General features: G+C 38.5%; 1 protein-coding gene across 4 annotated transcripts in view; it reads left to right on the forward strand.

Annotated features, from left to right (window-relative positions):
- shq1 (SHQ1, H/ACA ribonucleoprotein assembly factor) overlaps nucleotides 1-9989 on the forward strand; it is a 35629-nt gene extending 25640 nt beyond the window's left edge. For all 4 annotated transcript variants that reach the window (XM_082190290.1, XM_082190293.1, XM_082190292.1 and 1 more), the window contains one exon: nucleotides 9105-9989. In XM_082190290.1, the coding sequence (XP_082046416.1) occupies nucleotides 9105-9717 (613 nt within the window). In that variant the 3' untranslated portion in view covers nucleotides 9718-9989. The remainder of the gene's footprint in view (nucleotides 1-9104) is intronic.
- The last annotated feature ends 12329 nt before the right edge of the window (nucleotides 9990-22318 follow it).

Raw genomic sequence — 22318 nt, forward strand, 5'->3', positions numbered from 1 at the left:
GCTTTTCTAGTTAAAAATTACAAGCATATACGTTTATTTAAATGTTATTTTACCTCATTCTACTTACTTGCATCCAATTTTGAATTGTAATTCTTCATCCTGTTCCTAAAGGTTTTTTGACGTGAAATGTGGTTTAGTGAATTTGCCCCTGACTGTGTGAGCGTAGCCTTTGTGAGATCTCTGGATTATAGATGTTATCCAGTCTCATCTGTGGCAGCAGTTCCTCCTCAAATCTCTTATCGGCAGTCAGACACGATCAGCTGCTTGTGATGAATGCTGGGATTAATAAACGCTGCCCCTGAGGGATGATTTATATTGTCTCTCTCCAATCTGACCAGCTTTCTCACTCTTGAAGTCTTCCAGACTGCCGGAATGTCATGCTCAAATTTATGACGTCTTAAAGACTTCAAGTGTGATTTAAATCTCTGTACTGGCCCTCCGATCAACAACGAAACAAAGTGGATTGAGTTGGACACTCCTCTTTCTGGCTTTTTGACTGACACTGCTCAATGAATCATTGTTTGACATTCTGATGGCAACATGCCTGACAATCGCCACTGTCACTCAGTCCTTCTGTGTATGGTTGGAATAGTGTCTGACAAATTGTCCCATAACCATCCGCTATTGCAGATGTTCCCAACTTTTTACCTTAGCTGAACCTATATGTCCTAACTTGTTTATTTAAGTAATATTCATTGAGTTACTCATTGTCAAGGTGTTTCAAACCTGGATTTGCTTCTTTTTTTTTTTTTTTTTACAGACTGCCAAGCATCACAAAGAATGAAAATGCACTTAAAAAGACTAAGGAATATGGGAAGTTGAATGGAGTTTTTCTTTGGAGTTTGACATTCCTTGGCCACTGTAAAAAGATGGTTGTATTGAAACCACAGTTTTTGTGGAATTGTATGAGGATGAGTAAATGATAGATGCATATTTTCCATTTGCATGGTATTAATTAGAAAAATCCTTTTTATTTATTTTAGTATAGCATTTGAATTTGTTTACTAACTTATAGGGGAATTTCTAGCACACTCTTGGTTGGTAAACGGGAACATTGCAAGTTTGGGAATGAAAAGTACTAAAGACCACTAAAATAGTTTCCTTTTGTTTGTATTCTGAGGTTTCATACGTGTTCAAAACAATAGACACGGGGGAGACAAAGAAAAGCAGTTTTACATTAGCAAATATCTTGGAATGTATGCATGGAAGGATCTCTGTGCTCTAGAGAGGCTACAAAACAACTCGTTTGTACAAAAAGAAAATTCATGTTTTGCCTACAGACATTAGCTAAGCTTGCAAAACTTCCATACAATATATACAGTGGTCCTCTGTTTCAAAAGTCACCTTACAGCAGCTCTGCAATCAATTACAATCAGTGCAGATGAGGTTCTGCTACACATTTCAATGTGTGCCACTGATGCCATACTCTGAGACCACTGGCATTTTCTTATCTTTTCTTCCTCCTCCCATCCAGCAACCAGAATCACTCCAGTGAGTCGACTCTTCGGCCAGTTCAGAAAGCAGATAAGATAAGGTGGAACTTACTGTGTTTCACTAAGTGCAATGGAGCTGTTATCTGACAGAGCCTTGCTTTTCATTTTCCCTTTGTGTTCAAACTCCTTAATTGGGTCAGTCGGATTCCGAACGGAAACCATGGCAACCTGTTAAAGGTGAGCTTAAGGGTTTATCTTTTGACAAGATGAGAAAGTTGCTTTCTCTGACATTGAGAAACGACGCATTGTCAGAGTATTGACGCTCAGCCAACTGTTTTTCTCCAGGGACTCGAGCCCCTTGCTTGAGGGTAAAGAGGTCTCCAGGGGCCACATGGGTCAGGGGTTTCGTAAAGCTTTGTGGTCAGTTGCCCCAGAGTGGACATTACTGTTGTCAGTTAGTGTTAGTGTCAGAAACTGTGTTTTCACTTCTTGCATCAGTAGCCAAGTGAATTGTGAAATCCCTCTCTAGCATTGAGGGAAATCGGCTTAAAATATCTCGGTTTGGTGTGTATGTGTGCTGGTTAATAGCACTGTTTAGGTTATTAAAGGACAAGTTCGGTATTTTACACTTAAAGCCCTGTTTACAGATCGTTTCTGATGAAATAGAACGGTTAAGATTAAAATTTGGACACATGCTGCTGTCCCGAGAATTTTAGGTTTCTTTTGCTTTCCCCCCCACCTCCAGAATAGCTGCATATGTGCACTGGAACAATCCTTCCTAAAACGCAATAAACTTTCATTCACAAAGACGTGAAACTCACCGAGTGGTCAGGGGTGTTCACTCATATGCTCACACAAAAATCGCTGCTAAAGATGCTTTCCAACAGGTGTTTTACCATTCGTTGTAAAACTGTGGACCTATTTTTCCAAACGCCTCACACCCGTACATGGACAAAAACTACGATAAAACCTGTTGGAAAGCATCATTTGCAGCGATTTTTGTGTGAGCATATCAGTGAACACCACTGACCACTCGGTGAGTTTCACGTCTTTGTAAATGAAAGTTTAATGTGTTTTAAGAAGGATTGTTCCAGTGCATATATGCAGCCATTCTGGAGGTGGGGGGGAAAGCAAAAGAAACCTAAAATTCTCGGGACAGCAGCATGTGTCCAAATTTCAATCTTAACCGTTCTATTCAGAAACAATCTGTAAACAGGGCTTTAAGTGTAAAATACCGAACTTGTCCTTTAAGGATTGCTGTCACTTGAGTATGGATGGCTTTGAGTTTGATCGTGACCTTTTTGGTTTTGTTCTCTGACATTTCACTAGCTTTCCGTCTGATTCGAGAGGTTTGCTTATGACCGTACTGATCAGCTTAGGTGTTGTTTGGAAAAAATGGGTAATGACTGCATCTTGATTGTAAAAAGTAATTAATAATGTTGGACTGGACTATATAGAATTATAGAAGTACCTGCAGGTGTCTTTGTCACTTATGACTGATGTATTCTGTAAATAAATTTGTCTAAATAATAGGGGTTTACTAAGTAAAGGCTGATTTAAATGTTGTTATTTTTTATAACCAATAATGATACAAATTATTTTCATGTGCAAGTATTCGATAACCAAAATGCAAAAACTTGTAATAGTTTGATTATCACAATCAAGTAGGGGTGTAACAATACATTATGGTGAGATATCGCAATATAAAAATGCGACGATATGTATCGGTGATGCAAATGATATGATATCAAAGACTCGGCTTACTGTATTTATAAGGTATAATTCACCCGAATTGTAAATTCTGTCATCATGTACTCACCCTCATGTCAAAAGATCCAAAAAAGGTCATAAAGGCATCATAAAAATAATCCTTAGAGCAGTCTAATCCATATCCAAATCTTCTGAAGAGACACAAGGGCTTTGTAATGATAAACTGGTTTACATCGCAAATACTTGGGTAAACACGGATGTTCAAATGTGTGCGTGGCATGCGAGAACGACATGAGAGTGAGTAAATGGAGACAGAATTAAAATTTTGGGATGAACTAACTTTTAAGATTGAGAATAGTCATTCAGACGATTAGAACTGTGATTGATTGCATTGATCAAATGAAGCACGTACGCGCTGGAGCGGAACTCATCAAATTGAAAGCACAAACATTATTTAAATCACCTTATCACATTTAGTTTTAGTAGTATGATTATTCAAAGCGTTTTAGATGGTTTATTCTTATCATTTAAGTGCATTAATAGCGGCAGAGGCGGGTCATAGCAAGCACCGGGAGAGTCTGCGCCTGTGGCTTGTCTTTAAGTGATTCAGTGAATGGCTGCATTGAAAGCGCGAGTGTACTGCGAGAAAAAAAAATTGTTTATGGAGTTTTTAGTGACAGTAGCCAACTACATTAACCCTCTGGGGTCTGAGGGTGTTTTGAGAATTTTTGCGCTTTTTTCAGTTGCTTATAAACATATTAATGGCTAAAGTCTCTTTACACTGTATTCAGCATAAACTGGGCTACAATAATATGTGATCAACATGTTCTTGTTTGAGCGCGGTTCTGAGATACAGAGAGTGGGAGAGCGAGAGAGAGAGAGAGAGAGAGAGAGAGGGAGGATTGAAGTGTCCCGCTGGTGTGAGGAAAGTGATCCCGGTCTTAGAGCTCAAACAGATAAGTGGATCATATTCACTCTCAGTGTGTGGTTTAGCGGCATTTGAACACTTCGGCTTGTAATGTCAGTCTTAGCTGTGACGGTGCTTCCAGTCTCCAGAATCCTCTCCTGTAATATGCAAAAGGCTGAATGAAACGATGCCACCAATTTGCTAAATATATACCTAGAATGGACCATTCATGTAGTCACTTTGGATAAAAGAACCCTCCAAATGAATGAATGTAAATGTGGTAAGGACTTGACTAAAATGTGTTCAACTCACAGTTAAGCCTTATAATGAATCATTTACTTCGTTTCAGTGACTTCATGAATCTGTGATAATCTGTGAATGTGGTCTTATGCCATTTTAAATGCTCTTAAAGACTAATCTCATTGAAAAGGCAGAGGTACATTTTGTCCTTGTGTCCTTGATTTGTATATCTTAAGAGCTTAATGTAGACGCAGCCCGAGAGCTTTGTCTGAAGTAGACGAGTAATTCACCACAGGTTCACCCCATCTCTCTAGACATAAAGGTCTCCACTATTTTCTCAAGCTGCCTCTAGTGTGTCTTTGTTGCGGCAGGCTTGTTTTTATTTCCCCCTTCTCCCAACCTTGAAAGCCGCCCCTTCTCGGTTAATTAAGGCGAACCACAACAGTGTCATCGTAATGACTGAATTGTGTACAACATTATCCTTCGCCCCAAAAGGGGCCTTTGTTTCCACCGCAAGCGTGCATTCTCTCACCGCAGAAGTGAAGGAGGAGAGGGAGAGATAGAGACAGAGAAAACAAGCGAGCCTCTACAATCCTAACTCAATAATGACTTCCCACGGGGAGAAAACGAATATGGCAAATGTTTGAAGCGCCGCCACCACTGCCACAGGATTTCCACCAACCACATTACTCCAGGAAGTGCTTAATAGTTTTATGAACTGTCTTTCTTCTTCTGAGAGCGCTTGGTGTTTTTCAGGGAATTTTCTTTGTCCAGGGTCAGAAATTAACCAGGGGTTGGGCCAAAAATGCCCTGGAAAATATATTTTATTTTTATTTTTTATCTGTTATCTAATATATAATAATATTGTAGTTATGAGCCACTAGTGACCTGAACCTGCATGTATCTGTATTCACGGTCTCAGAAGCAGGTGTTGTTAATAAGTGGGTTTTTTTTGAGGGGGAAACCACTGAACATGAATAAAACACTCCCATTTACTACAAACTCTGGAGGATTATTTAAAATGTATTCCAACAGAGCATTTGTGTTTTGGGCTAGCCTATTATTTATAGATATTTGATGTTGATTTACATAATGAACAGCCATAGTTGTTTGTTTACTAATAATTTCAGTTAAATGGTTTTAACTCATAAAGCTTAAAGATTAAAAAAAGCTACTGAAAATCAATTGCAAGGGACAAATAAGGATGTTAATTTCAGACACTGGAACCTTTTTCATTAAATCTTTTTTAAGCTGGTCAGATGATTTCAGGTCTTTGATGACAAACTTTTTTTTATGCTGAAAATAGTACAAATTGTAAACTGATTATGCTAGTATAGTAAGCATAATCACATTGCCCCCTAATGCTGGTCTTTTTTTCCAACTTTTATTACTTTTGCCTTTTCATTAACATAGCATGTTGGGTCACATGCATGAGTTCTGTCATTCCATTCCATTTTTAGACCTCTTTTCTCATAAGGTCTTGGAAAACATGCTGTTTCTGAGTGTGCAGAATGCTTTGAAATCTATCTATTTGAAATCTATGAGATCTATTTAAATATATTTCAAAATGTAATTTATTTCTGTGATGGAAAAGCTGAATTTTCAGCATCATTGCTCCAGTCTTCAGTGTCACATGATCCTTCAGAAATCATTGTTATATGCTGATTTGCTGCTCATCTTAAAAACAGTTGTGCTGCTTAATATATTTGTGGAAACTGTTATACATTCTTTGATGAACATAGGGAACAGAATTTATTTTAAAATGGAAATTTTTGTAACATAAAATTATTTATTCACTTTTTTTTATCAGTTTAATGCATCCTTGCTGAATAAAAGTATTAATATATTTTAAGTCTTACTGCCCAAAAACTTTTGAACAAAAGTGTAGGTCTAGGATACAACATTGACTGAATTGATGCACAAGCCTTTCTGTTCAGATTCAGTTTCAGATTGCCTAAAAAAAAAGTGCCGGCTGCTCCCCTGTTCACAGAACTAACATTTGTCTGTTTACTTTTTCTAAAGACATCTATTTCAGTGATATCTATGGGATTGTAGGGACATTTCATTTGTGGTTTTCTCAAAAAAGTGTTTAACACATACAAGGCCTGTTTGTATGTAATGTCATTCACCTTGTAAAGCCACTGAAAAGTGTCAAACCAGTTTTGCCTCTCCGTCTAACCATGACTTCTCCTTGACATATCACAGTCTGTCTCTTTATCTTAGATAAACACTTTCTGAAGGCGCCAAGCATACTTGTGACTAAAGCGTTGTGTGCACAGTATCCTCCTGAGACTGTAGCGCTGCTCTCCTGCTAGGAATCCCTGTCCGCTGGCGACCCGGGACATCATTAGGCCTGTGCGGTGATAACAAGGCATCTTGGTTCTCAGCGGTGTGTTAATTGAAGCACAGAGTTCAGCGACCCACGTCAATAGAGACAGGGCGGCTCAGACTTGCACGCTTTATCCTTTTTGTGAATGACCACGACCTCAAACCCCAGCACCCCGTCCGCTCGCTAATCACCATGGTGATGAAGGATTTGAGCGGCTTGCAAGTCTGAATGGTAGCCACTTGAGTTTTGGCAGCACCCGATCGCATTTGCTACATGAATAATGTATGCCTCAAGGCCCTTTGTAGTACTGGGATCTTTGCATTGAGTGTATTGTAGCAATATATATTTTTTTTTTCTTCTCAGGGAAGCTTTGTCAGGTTGCTTTGCATATTGCTTCTCCCCAGGGAACTTTGTGGCGGAATGCGATATTAGTGAAACTCTGATTGATGTATTTATTTTGGTGTCCAGACGTTTAATATTCCGTGCATTACATATTCACAAAATGACAAAATATTAAATGGTCGTAGTTTTATACATTTGAACACCCTAAAAAAAGTATTCTATATATATATATATATTCTGCAATGACTACTGGCTGAATGTTGCATCATCTAATTAAAATTCACGAGCCATGAGTATTCTCTAATTTTCAGATTATCTCTACTCCCCTTGTTAAATTGTCAGGGCAAGTACATACATGCTTAGTTTTTCTAGTTAGTGTTTGTCATTTTAAAAACGAGCTTGAAGTGTCTATTTTAAAATGAGTTCTCCTCTAGCTGATAAGCATGTGCTGAAGTCCTAGAGTTCTTCCTACAGTAGCCATGGAGACATCTGTATTGTGAACTGAATACTAATATATCCTCTGCCACATTTCGCTCAACAGGCAAAACCAATTTTTTGGTTCACAAAAAATATGTTGCCTGTAAAATAATTATTTAAGGATTAGTTCTGCAAAAAATGTAAATTTAATTTACTCACCTTCATGTCATTTTTAAACCTGTATGGTTTTCTTTCTTTAATGGAATGCAAATGTTACACTAACATTCAAAAGTGTGGCGTCAATACGTGGCGTTTTAATTAATAGCCTACTTTTTTAGCAAAGATGCATTCAATTGGTCAAAAGTTACAGTGCATCACGGTTTCCACAAAAATATTAAGCAGCACAACTGTTTTCAAGATTGATAATAAGAAATGTTTCTTAAACACCAAATCAGCGTTTAATTAGAATGATTTCTGAAGGATCAAGGATCATGTTTATAACATGATTATGCTTAAGTCGACAATGCACACAATCATGTAAACGCATTAACCCGTTTTCCTTTATTGGAATAAGGTCATAAATGGCTTAAGCATAAACCGATCGTCACAGCAAGATTTTTGTCCCCTACGTCGATTTCGTCCAGCATGTAAACGCATTAACCTGCTTTCTTTCGGCTCATTGAAGTGCGCATGTGTGGTATGTGACCGGAACGGGATTTAAACGCATCCAGACAGAGCGAGTGTTTTACAGTAAGGGAGGAGGAAATGGATTGCAAACTCACTCTTTCTTGATCACACTTTTTTCTTAATCACATGTAGGAGAAGTGGTGGTACAGTCAAAATGCTGTATCTGTAACTGCATGAGAGGATAATATATGAGCCGTAATTGTCCCGCTGACATGTTGCAGTTCTCTTCTTCAGTTTTTAATGCTTTATTTGACATCACAATCAACATAATAAAATAAATACTCTGAGTCATATACGCAAATTATTATGCTTTGACGTCAATTATTATGCTTTCCCTACCGGGAAATAACCTGATTTATTGATAAAGTCTTGTAGGCGCGGTTTACTTGTGTTGACGGGTTATTGGTTTGCATGTAAATATGGACAACAGGTTATTCCTGATTTATTAGAGTTATCAGCGTACTGGTGTGCATGTAAATGACTGCTGCTGAAAATTCAGCTTTCCTATCACAGGAATAAATTATATTTATAAAATATTTTTAAATTGTATTATTCTAAATTGCATTAATATTTCACAGTATGCAGCCTTGGTGAAAATAAGAGACTTCTTGCAAAAACTCTTATAATGAATTAATCTCATTTTGTGGTCCATGGAAAAATAATCATTGTACATTTGATTTGAGTATACATGCATCTTTCAATATATTTTGTCATAAATTGACCGTGAGCTCCTTGGTGGAATAACAATCCCTTATTAGATGCAGAAGTCCAGTCACAAATATATCTTCTTTTGATAAGCTACATTTTTTTACTTAATTTTAAGGTGTCTTTGTTACAGTGTAATTATACATTTAAGTACTGAGTAATGTTAATTAACTACATGTACTTACTGTAGGGTTAGGAATATGGTTTGGTTTATGGTTAGATGCAAGTAATAATTATACAGAATGTAGGATTATTACTATATATTACATGTAACGTATACAACAAAGACACTGTAAAATAAAGAGTTAAATATTGTTTCTTTTTTCTTCACCAGATCCAAACATGTGCTCGCACTAGCCGAACCCCTGCGGAATGCCAAACTGCAGAAAAACCATCTAGAACTAGAGCTGGAGTTACTTGAACTAGCTGCTGAACTTGCGATGAAGGAAGAAGAAGAAGAAGAAGAGGACTCCAGCAGTGGCAGTGACTCTGAGGAAGAAGAGAGTGAAGAAGAGCAGCCTGAAGAAAGGACAGAAAATGACCAAACAGAATTCCGACCTCTTGAACCTCAGGTCATCTGTGAGGTTCTGAAGGAAGAAGCCCTGACTGAAGCTTCCCCCCTCCGTGTTGAGTCCAGACGGATGATTGAAGAGCTGGGAGAGAGGCTGGAGGAGGGGCTGACGATTGAGGAGGATGTGCCTCGGGGAAGACGCTCTATTAGCGGCAGTAACACCGAGGGAGAGGGAGAGAGAGAGCGAAAGCGAGAGGGAGACTGTTACCTTCGGTGTGCAGCTGAGATGGAGAGAGACGCCACGAAAGCGGCAACCAGCAGAGAGCTACTTGATCCGTGCCTTCAGAGGAATCCACTGCGTATCATAAGCACTGATGAATTGGACAGTGACGATGATGGAGATCTACCTCTTACAGTGGCAAAAGAAGGACCGTAGTGGAAACATTATTGCTTGGATTTTACGATTCCTTCACACTAAGAGTAACGGATGTATCCTTAAGTCTATTTAAGAGCTTCTACTTTTTCATGGATTTATATTGGGAAAAATTATGGTTTTATTTGTGGCAGTGTCGCTGCTTTTGAAAATAAGACTTTTTTTTCCCCCTCACTGTACATTTGTGTAATTCTGGGTAGTTTTTTTGCACACATTTAATTTGTTTTATGGAGTTCAGTTTGTTGCAAAATATAGCAATAAAAAAGTTTCTTATATTTTATTGTATATGCTGCTTTTTACATTATGCCAAGTATGTGTATATCTGTGTGTGTATAAATGTATAAAAAGCATTTAAAAGATACCGTAAGCATATTCATACTATTTAAAGGCTTACTCAACAAAACAGTCATATATACAGTGTCGTCTTCAAAGAAATACGCGTTCAAGGCAAACGTCTGCATTCCTGTGGTACTTCAGAGAGATTTTTAGGGTTTTTGTCTGTACAAACTGATCTTTTGCAGTGAGTTTCTGCTGTCTGTGATGCTTCTGTTATTTACATGCATCCTGTTTGCGGTGAAGCGCCATCCAGCGCGTGTTAGTCCTCCCTTCTGATGAATGTGAGATTAGCATGTGGCACGTTGACATTTCCTTGGAAGTCAAGGAGTAGCTGGTGGTCGTTTGACGATAGCATAAAGTGGGGGTGGTGGTATGTCGACAGGAAATCTTAGTTACTACCCTCTCTTGAGAAAAAAGTTTGTTACCATCCAGCTATCAAGATAACTAAAGACATGTATTGTTTGGTGCCATTTAGTTTTTTGCTGTGCTAATTTATTTTGTGCTTCTAAAGGTTTTCTCAATTGCTATGTGAAGTTCTTAAAGCTTATTTTGTAATGTATGAAGTTATTTCTTTCTCTTTAGATTTACTATCTGTTCTACAAATCCAATTTTGATCAGATCTGCTCCACTTGCATTGGTTTTGAGTGCAGTTGATTGAATTGATTGATCGGTCCTGAATAGAGGAGTCAGGTGAAAACAGATCAATCGTGGAGAGGCGAGATAAACAGGGAAGCACTTGTCAGGCAGATAGATGGGGGATTGTGTAATGTGCAAGTGGAAATTGAGAAGATAAGGTGGTAAGATTCTTTCTCTGTCATTTCAGAACGCAGACAGTTTAACCGACTGCAACACACCTCACTTGAACAGATGTTTTATCTACTTAAGAGCTTTAAAATAAAGCAAGCAACAACCAACACAATCTCTTGGCAATTCGTTTTTGCACGTTGGTAGCTAATTCGTATGAATTCATACAATGTTATTTGCACGTTTTCGTACTATTTGTTTATGCCTCAGCGGTGATGTTTAGGGGTGGACTTTAATGCTTACTTTTTTCTACAAATTGAAATGAAATCGCCACCTTGTGAATCAGTCACATTTTGCTGTGAAATTGGTTTGCAACAGCTTTGAACGAGGTAACAAGTTCAGATTAAACATGCAAAGCCATTAAGTAAAGAGCCTTTCTAAAATCCTACCCATACAGTTGTTAATTTCAAGCAGAAAATAATGCTAGATTTAACACTGGGTTATGTCAAGATGCTCTAAAAGTTGAACTTGACCTTCTTGACCCTTTTTTTTCTGCTCTTATGAGGCCATTTGTTTAACAGGAAGGAAGCAGATCCACATGATCGCATTCAGTTCTTGCTTCATTCTGTTATGTAACTCGATTTTCATGATATAATTTGATGGATAAAATCAAGTCCCACCCTAAATGTTTTCCCTTCTTTCAAGATTCTGCTGAGAAATATGTCTCAGTATGGGAGTAAAATAGGCTCCAAATGGCATTTCACATTTACTTTGTCATTGACAGTTTGGAAGCTGTTAAAGTGAGGAGCAGCTTGGACGAAATGCTGTTTTAGGCCGTGTGTTCCTGTTGGCTGTCTACCCTGTTCACTCTCTGACTGAGTCTGTCTGATACCTTGGAGACAGACGCTGTCTCTGTCTGTAACTAGAGCTCTTTATTTCTGTCCGACTCACCATCGTTCAGTCTCTTCGCCGTTCTTTTTTTTTTGCTCTCTTTTTCTATTGCACTATGTTGAGGATGGATGATGTCGTTAAAGTAGCTCCCTCCGAGAGGGGCCGACCGAGCTCTCCAGCAGCACCTTGGGAGCCTAATCATTTGTCCGACCTCTATCAAACCCTCCTCCTTCATGCCTCCATCTTTTATTCTCACTTCATTGCTCAGTAGCTTGTGGGAGCCCACAGGCTGTAGCCGCCTCTCCCCTGTGGGGTCCACCATTGATTAAGTGACACTCTGTTGAATCGTCGTTTTTCATGGTAAAGAGGTGCCTATATTTCCCATTATGATGCCCACCCCTGGGAGCCAGGCTGGTGCTTCACATCGTATGCTAGCTTGAGCGTTTTCCAGCCAAGTTTTTAATAGGTTTCACCTGCAGCTAAGGGGACATTTGTGTCTTTTTAAATGTATTCAGCTGACAAAATTGGATGAATGCCGTCGTGTTTCAAGAGGCTTTTTTTCCCTCCATTCTCTGCATTGTGCAGTAATTATGAGCAGATCTGACACTCTGCTGTGAGCTCCTCATTAAAGTCCAGATATGTCTCATCTTTTACCTGTTGTTTGCATGTATTGTCAGTTGGAAGCTTATAACAGTGAGTGACCAAATTAGTTTTGCTTGTATTCTGCTGCTCAAACAGCTCGTAAATGCACGAACAAGGTACTAATATTTCCAGTTGTCACTTTCTCATTAAAGCTGTCATTTTGACTCTAGTAACATCAATTAGTGAGAGCAAAAATGATTAAATATGAAAGTGGTGTGATTTCTTTTCCCTAGCCAGTTAAGCGCAAACCCATCCTGCATGCAGCCAATTCTAAAGATTTAATTGATCATGTGTTTTGATCATTATCATTTTCTGAACTGATTCCATAAAGTCTGAACTTTCAGCACGGCCCCCTCAAGCCCTAAAGACGACACTTTGTGGACTTCCCTATTCTCTTCAAATTAGAATGATTATTACAACTTAGTGTGGATGCTAATATAATTATAGTTGTCAATCTTGGTGTGAAAGTTAACTATAATTAAGTCTTTATGAAATTTTAGTTTCTCAGGATGCAACTAGGGTCTTTTTGGATTTTGATCATTGTCATTAAGGTATGAACTATGTTTCATTCACTACAACGAACCAACTTAGAGTGTGAGCATCTTGGTCTGAATCAATGACTCTATGTTCTTAGTTCATTAAAAATAACCAACTCATATGAGTCACCTGTTCGGGAATCGGACTGAACTGCTTGTGCTCTATGTTTTTGATTAACTAAAAAGAACCGACTCATTAGAGACATTCAATACGGAATCGAAATGAACTGTATGTTTTTGATTCACCAAAAAGAACCAAATCAAATGAGTCACTCGTTTGGGAGGTGAACTAAACTGAAACAGTTCATAAAAGTAATTAATTCGGGAATCTGACTACGCTGATCACACCACCTGTTTTACTCTGTAGATTCTGTAGCAGTTTTGTGGCACCACTGAATGTTAGTGCAAGAATCTCTGAAAGAGTATTAGTGCGATGTTCCAATAAGTGCGATGACCCGTTGACTGAACCCAACATCATACGTCTCCAGAATTGTGAAATGTATGTGAATAAAGACATTTTCAGCCCTGCTGTGAGGGAATATAACTTACTAATGGCCTTCTCATAGTTGTACATTATATTTTAATAGGAAACAGTATCACTGTAAATATTTCATACTTCGCCATTGAAGGTGAGATTCGTTTCCTCTGCTGTCAGACGTCATTACGTTAGGCTGGTGAAATCTATGTGACACATTGCCTCAAACTGTCCTGACCTGCATACGTTTACTGCTGACAGAACAAGGACAATGTGTTCACCCCACACACAGGATCCCCCAGTGTGCCATACTAATAGAAAACTCAATCTCTTCTCCTTTTAAGTGGTGCGATTCCGGTACTTGAGCACATGAATAACCCTAAAGGAGAAATGAATCCGTTCCTCTCCGGGGCTTGGCTTCTCCAATGACTGTGCAAGTAAGGTTTCTTGTGTGCCATATGTCCCTTTCTGATTGTCTGTTGAATCTTTGTCTCCTCATTTGTCAGTATTAGGGATGTAATGAACCTTCATTCACTACTTCAGTAGAGGAAGAGCAAATCCTCTTGTCTGGACTTGCAAGTAAAGTCCTTGTGATATCTCATGTTTTGGAGGCTTTTTCCTCTCATTCCGATGACAACTAGAGCGAAAAGCATAAAGCAACCGAGCTATAGAGAGCTACAGGGCCCACTGAGATTGCTTGCATCAACAGTTCCCACATGCCGAGCTTCCGGATGCACTCTAATTGGCATAAGCAGCATCTGTTAAATCGCTCCTGTTAAACGGAGAAATTAAAGGAGTACGTCCCTGAGAGTGTGTTAAATCACTCCTCGCTCGCAGCAGCGATTGCTATCAGCCTATGGACACTATTACCCCTGCCTGTCTAACAAGGTTGATGTTTGGTACTCTAGTGCATGTTAGAGAGAGAGAGAGAGTCTCTATAAGCCATTGTCCTGTCATTATCTCTCAGATTGCAAAGGCACTTTGCGCTGCGCTGAATCTCGCGCCGTATAACTTTTCTCCCAAGGCTACGGTAACAATTAGCCGAGGTGTCAAGTTCAAGTAGCTTGACTGTAATCTGAATATACTTTTGTTTGCTCCATTGAAGGTATGTCCTGCCTATAAAGAAGATGGCTTTTCTTTCTGTGCCAGAGGCTTCTTTCTTAGATTCATTCAACTTTTCAAGGGTGCCATGTTTGTGCAAACACTTCATAAGTCAGTGTAGAAAAGTGTAGTTTTCAGAATTCAATCTAAGTTCTCACCTCAGAGCTTTTTAAACCACACCATAAATCTGAACTTTGAAAAACTGTTGCTTTGAGAAACCGCAGTCCCTTATTTGTTTTTCATTTGTAACAAAAGTCTGAGATGATAAATTTTTTAGCACAAGTTGCTGTTAGAAGAGAGAAGTTCTGCTTGAAGAGGCTGAGGGAATTGGAAGCCAGAGGCAGCAAGCCAACCTGTCAAAGTGCTTCTCTTCATTCCTCCCTCTCTCTTTCCATAAGCTGAGGTAACAATGGTGCAGTTGTGCATTCTTTCATTTAGTTTTCTATACAGTATGTTTATTTCCTAACCACATTTGTCTTTAGTTTATGGCCCTGTTTACACCTAGTGTTAAGATGTGTTTTGGTCGACCATGTCACAAGCGGACGATGCTAAATACAGGTATAAAGTTTAAACTTGGAGATTGTCCACTTTCGCCCACTTCCAGAGGTAGTCGAAAATGCATTCAACTGGATTACTTTTGTAATATAGACGCTCATGTGGTCAAATGCTTTCGAACAGCCACAAAAGACCACCTACTCTCCCTCCTACTGACCTAAAACATTACGGGAAGCGCTAGCCAGATGGAATTTAAACTTTGTTTGGCTGGAGACCCAAGTTTGGTTTGAAGACAAACAACGTACAAAGCACAATGTTCTCTCACCATTTCTGATTTCTAACACGCACTCACAGCGTTCAGCGTGGTCTTGCAGATATCAGAGCAGAAACGAAAGCTGCTGCACTCCGTATGTTTTTTTTTATTTATTTTTTATCTCCATACACGTTCATGTGTAAATTGCGTGAGCTTCTTTTTGTCCATAGATCGAAAGATCTGAAAAAAACCATACATTTACCCACCCATAGAACCTCCTCTTAAAGAAATCAGGACAGAAGTGGTTGAAAGTGGACAAAAGAGATGGATTAAAACACCTGGTGTAAACAGGTATGTCTTATCTACTTGTGATCCGATCGGCTAAATAAAACAAAAATAGGGACGATGCCATGGTGAGTTGCGTTAGTAGTGTGTTGAAACTCGTGGTTATGTTAAAGAGTACGACATTTCTGAAACATGCACAAAGTTGTTGACCAATCACAACACTGGTCCAGCCGACCAATCAGAGCACATTGTTTTTTGGAAGGAGGGGCTTTTTCAGAGACTGGAACTAAACAGAGCGTTTCTGACAGACTGGGAAAAGAGGTGCTGCAACAATGTAAAGTATGTGAAAAATAAGGTGTTTTTTGAACATTTCAAGCATGAAAACCTATTCCAGTAGACCCCAAAAACAAAATCAAGATTTTGAAAAACGGGCATAATTGGTCTCCTTTAATGCTTAATCCATCCTTGCTTGAGTAAAATAATTTATTTCAAATAACGTACTGACCCCAGTGTATCAAATTGATTCAAACTGACAGTATTAATCATATTTAAAATGTGTTATATATATATATATATATGTATACCTTGAGCTGGTAGAAAAAATTGCTTTTTTGATTAATCCTACTAAATTAACTTGTTCAACTGACCAATATAGTTTAAAGGGATCTGCAAGTGTGTGCACATGAACTACAGACTGACCACTTCAGAGTTTTGCACTAACAATGCCTTGCGGAGAGACTCGCTAACCTATCAGCTAAGAAAGAAAAAAAAGACAGGCTAAAGCAACACTTGCTCTTGCCTTTTGCCCTAAACAAAACTGTAAAAAACAGCTAGAGGCTACCTCATCCGCCTTCACACTTCATTCTCTGAGCTCGTAGCTTTTCAATGATTGTTGTTTGACTATCTTTCCACCATGTTTTGTTTGTTTGTAAACCAGCCGTTCGTTTTCTAACCTGCTATTACCTTGTATAGCGCTTTGCATTGATAGAGCCTGGTGTCCACTCACTCCATCCACTGCCTTGTTATCTGTTCATAGTTTGCAAGGTTGTGGTGCTGTCAAATGCTTGGCTTCATGTCTTTTCTCTCACTCCACACGCACACACACATAGTGCCCATAGGGATATGGTGTAGAGAGACAGATCTCCTTACATGTGCATGGCTGAATGTGTTAGCTTGTCACCCCCTAGACTGCCCTCTGTGACTCCTGCAGCACAGCTCTCACTGCCTGAGTGGTGTGCATTACATCTGCTCACTGCACACACACACACACACACACACACACACACACACACATACATATGATGGTAATAATAATGCATATAGAGAGAACCAGCCAACACACACAAAACATGCAAGCATTGTTACAAATCGTTTTAGGCCCTGTTTACTCCTGGTATTAAGATGCGTTTTAGTCGATCAGATCACAAGTGGACGACACTAAATATAGATGTAAACGGGGTCTTAAACGTTTTGAGCTTGACCACTTTCAGAGGAAGTCGAAAACGCATTCAACCGGATTGCTTTTGTATAGTGTAGACGCTCATGTGGTCGAATGCGTTTGAACATCAACAAAAGACTAATGTTTGAACATTATGGGAAGCTCGCTAGCCAGACGGGATTTAAACTTTGTCGGCTGAAGACCCAAGTTTAGTTTGAAGATGAAAAACCAAGCACAATCTTCTCTCACCATTCCTGATTTCTAACACACACTCAGCGTTTGGCATGGTCTGTCAGAGCAGAAATTAAACTGATGCTCTCATCCGTCATTTCCGGTCGATCATATGTAAACTTCGCAAGCTTATTTTGTCCATTACACCGAAAGATCTGAAAAACCCACACATTTATCTGCCTATAGATCCTTTGGGGTCAGTAAGGTGTTTTTTTGTTGTTGTTTTTTTAAAGAAATGTAATACTTTTATTCAGCAAGGATGCATTAAATTGATCAAAAGTGTCAAAAGGACATTTATTATGTTACAAAAGATTTCTACTTCAAATGAATACTGTTATTTTGAAGGAAAGCTGTAAAAATGTATCTCAGTTTTCTCAAAAATATTAAGCAGCACAGCTGTTTCTTGAGCAGCAAATCAGCATATTAGAATGATTTCTGAAGGATCATGTGACACTGAAGACTGGCGTAATAATGCTGAAAATTCAGCTTTGCCATCACAGGAATAAATTACATTTTAAAATAGAAAAAAATATTCATTTTGTTGTAATAATAAAGACTTCTTTGGAACGTACACGGTGCCCTGCAAGCATGTAGACGACACATGTTCAGTCCAATTTACATTTTGAAAGTCAAATCCATCAATCATTTCACACTTTCATCTGCAGCAAACATGCTAACAAACAGATTGTAAATTTCTAGGTTGCAAACATATTCTGTCATTGTCACATACACACAGTGAGGTCGATGTGTGAGGGGCTGTTTCTGGAGGTCTCATCATTAGAATGTGTCACCCTGCTGCTGTCTGCTCCCTCCCTTCTCCTCGTCTCCTTCCTCTCTCTCCCAAGGATTCTTGGGATAGTCAAGGACTCTCGCCTTGTCAGTGCCACCTGAATTCTGTTGTTTGACTCAAGACACTGTGCACTTAAAGGGATAGTTCACCAAAAAAAACGATTACTTTAATGATGTCTCTTATTACCTTAATGGGGCTTGAAAATGGTAGCTACATAGCCTGCCAATGGAGGGACAGAAAGCTCTCTGATTTCATTAAAAAGATCTTAATTTGTGTCCCGAAGAGGAACGAAAGTCTTACGGGTTTGGAACGACATCAGGGTGAGCAATTAATGACAGAATTTTCATTTTTGGGTGAACTAACCCTTTAAGAGAAAACAAGATCCAGACTCAGACTTCAATGCTATTGAGGTACACTACTGTTCAAAACTTTGGGGTCAGTAAAATTTTAAATAATAATTATAAAAAGACATGAATATATTTATGTAATGTGATCATGCGACACTGAAGACTGGAGGAATGATGCTGAAAATTCAGCTTTGCCATCACAGGAATAAATGACATTTGAAAATATATTAAAATAGCACCCAGTTATTTTAAATTGTAATAATATTTCACAATATTAATGTTTTTGATTAAATTAATGCTGTTTTAGTGACCAAAAAAGAGATTTCTGATCCCAAACCTTTGAATGGTAGTCTATATCAAGACTCTTATCAGCAAATGAACGGTGTAAATGGGATTTGAATTCATGTTATTGATTAATTACTTTGTGTATTTTGGCTCACTCTCTAGCAAAACTACATGATCATCAGCTCTTGAGGTGTAAAAGATGTTGGCTGTGTAACATTCTTGTGGAATGAGTAACTTAGTACTTAGAAATCAAACCCTGGAAAGTGTGTCAAGTGAGATAAGATGCTAATTTACTTGTTGCTATTGGCTGCACTGGTCCTTCTTATGTAATCTCTGAATGGATTATTACAGAGTCCATTACACTCTCAAGGTGATTGCTGACTTTTGAACCTTTAGTGATTGCTTCACCCTTCTATAACCTTCATACGTGACCCTGGACCACAATACCAGTCACAAGTAGCACGGGTATATTTGTGGCAATAGCCAACAATACATTGTATGGGTCAAAATTGTCGATTTTTCTTTTATGCCAAAAGTCATTAGGATATTAAGTAAAGATCATGCTCCATGAAGATATTTTGTAAATTTCCTACCGTAAATATATAAAACATTTATTTTTGTGAGTGGATGCAGCACAATCACGAACATAAATGGATTTTTTTGCATCCTCAGATTCCAGATTTTCAAATAGTTGTATCTCGGCCAAATATTGTCCTATCCTAACCATACATCAATGGAAAGCTTATGTGTTCAGCTTTCATGTGATGCATACATCTCAATTTCAAAAAATGTACCCATGTGACTGGTTTTGTGGTCCATTGTCACATGTAGGGCTGGAACCATGTTTGTTCATTATTCAATGGTTGTTATCTTCAGGACAGCACAGGAGGAATGAAACTGCGTTTACATAAAATGAATGTAAAAATAAACTAGCTGCACCCTCCCATTCCTTAGATAAGGTTTCTGAAGAATGTAGAATCACTTAACACTGAGGTTAAAATTATTTCCGACACTCGGTAGATAATGCTGCACTGTTTTTGTGATAAGGAAATTGTGATAAGAGAACAATTTTTATTTTTTATTATTCATTTATTTTATTTGAATTGAATTTATTTTATTTTATTTAAAAATGTATTTAAAAATTATTTATTTGATTTTCCAAAATGACTTTGAAACTTGATATAAACAGTGTTTTATGGCAACATTATGCTTTATTGTATTCTGACTTGACAGGACCTACGGCTGAGGAGAAAGTGTCCATTTCTTTCTAATCTATCCCATCCATGAGTGTGTGTAACCTTAACGTAGTCTAATCTGCTTCTGACACCAGATCAATAAACCGCCCACCCAAGTGCGATTCATCTGCTGCGGTCGGCCATGGACTTGTTCTGAGCTTCAGCACAAACCTCACCCACCGCACATCTGTACGGCATTAGCAACGCTGAGAGATTTACAAGTGCTTTGTGAATCCTGCAAATGCAAAGGCGTCCTCCACTCACCCCGGCTGGGCAAGAAACGCAGCAAAGTCGAGTTTACATCCATAAAAATGAGAAATCACATTTTGGGATTCTAACGTATTGGATCAATAATTTAGTGTGGTCCACACGCCGTTGATCCTATGGATTCTTCCTCAGCTATGGCAGCAAGCCTTTAAATCCTTGAAACTGTAGAGATGTCTTAAAGTACCCCTATTATGCTATTTTAATGGTTACTAATTTTGCTTTGGAGGTCCATAACAATAAGTTTACATGCATCAAAGATTAAAAAATATATATATACATTGCAGTCTCAAAGAGTCTGAAAACGGTTCGATCGAAGATTCAGTCTCTCTAAACCCCTCCTTTCCTCAAGCCTACTCTGCTCCGATTGGTCCAATGGCCTAGTCTGTTGTGATTGTTCTACTGTTGGAAACAAAATTCCCGTTACCATATACGAATTTCAGCTCTGGAGGCTTCCTCCGTGTTCGATACGCAGTGATACGAACAGTGAAAATGGCGTCGATTTTACTGTATTTTACTGTATATTCCTCATCCTTTTGAAGTGCATGCAAAGTGGATTCACAGCACTGAAAACATGGTGGATAAGTTTATGCAACTGGCCCATAGTATTTGAAAAATGTGAATTATGTGCATTTTGTCAACAACTTTATTTGCCTTTTCAAAGAATGTGGCTTTTAATGTAAAATAGTCTGGTTTTACCGCGGTTGGTCCGTGCCGCGCCGGCTACTTTTCCAGTCTAAAAAGAACGGATTTGGCAGCAGCAGGGAATTGCCATGTGGTGTTTTCCTGCCACAGTTACATGGATCAATGCATAACGCATGACCTGCCCTGGGCGCATGTTTTATAGTTGAAGTGACTCGCTCCAGCGAGCCTGCCACGACACAAGCCCCTCTCGCTCACTTTCGTCTCAATCTCAAAGCCAGCAGGGGAAGCTGCAGGCACTGTCATTTTAACAGTTTTCCTCAAAACTGTATAATCACGGTTCACCCACATCTGAATTGGAGCAAATATATATAGTACAAAACAAAATCACCTACAAATTAATTTTGGTGCTCCAATTCATATATATATTAATATTTTTGTGGACACCATCATATTCTATCATTCAAAAGATTTATTTAAATAAAAAAAAAATGTTATTTAAAATGTTTATTTATTTAGCAAGGATGCATTAAATTGATCAAAAGTTACAGTAAAGATCATTTTAATGCTGTTGAACTTTTTATCAGTCAAAGAAAAATGTAGCACGGTTTCCACAAAATATTAAGGCACAAAAACTTTGCAATATTAAGAACCATTATTAATAATTGAGCACCAATAATAACTGATAGTAATTTAGCGCCAAATCAGCATATTAGAATGTGGATCATGTGACTGAAGGCTGGAGGAATGATGCTGAAAATTCAGCTTTGCCATTACAGGAATAAATTACATTTTAAAATAGAAAACCGTTATTTTAGATTGTAATTATATTACTGTTTTTACTGTATTTTTTTATTAAATAAATGCAGCCAAGGGAAGCGTAAGAGACTTCAAAATACAAGATTTCAAATGCATAAAAAATTATTAATTATTAATTATTCCAAACTTTTGACTGGTAACTACTTAAATTGCAACAGCAATTGTTACTAATTGTTGCATTGCCTTGCTGTTTACTTTATATTTCCAATTCATTCTGATCGGATCTGAATTGTCTCATTACATAATATCATGCAATAAATCGAACAGCAGTCTAATGACTACATGGGCTGTAAATCCAGAGCTCGATGTTGTTGCACACTGGCAAGCTGTTGCATTCCATTGCAACATGAGTGAGCGCATCGCTCACCTAATGGAAATGCTGAACAGCTATAACAGGTTTAAAGCTAGAGTCCAATAGCAGACCCGGAGCAGAACTGTTTAATGCATGAAGCATGCACACACGCTGTGCCAAGAATCCCCTTATTGACGGGAAAGGGCAAACTCCAACCCCCGGCGAAGCTCGGCCAGGTGGATTAGCAAGTCAATGCTAACATCATGTGTGGGGTAATCTTACTGCAGACACATGTGACCTTTGTTAATGATTTCACTCAAAGCTGCAGGTGTTGTTTCAATTACAGCAAAATGAACTCTCCTGAGGGGTGAGTGCTTGGCAAAATAGTCACTTGCAAATGTGTACTCTGATAATACTGCACTAATTTGCAATACAAATAATACCACCCTTCACTGGAAGCATGTACTGCTCTGGGCTGTGTAATTGAGCTCTGGTTCTTTTTG

This window comes from Leuciscus leuciscus (genome assembly GCF_965113295.1).
Source record: "Leuciscus leuciscus genome assembly, chromosome: 14".
Taxonomy (NCBI): domain Eukaryota; kingdom Metazoa; phylum Chordata; class Actinopteri; order Cypriniformes; family Leuciscidae; genus Leuciscus; species Leuciscus leuciscus.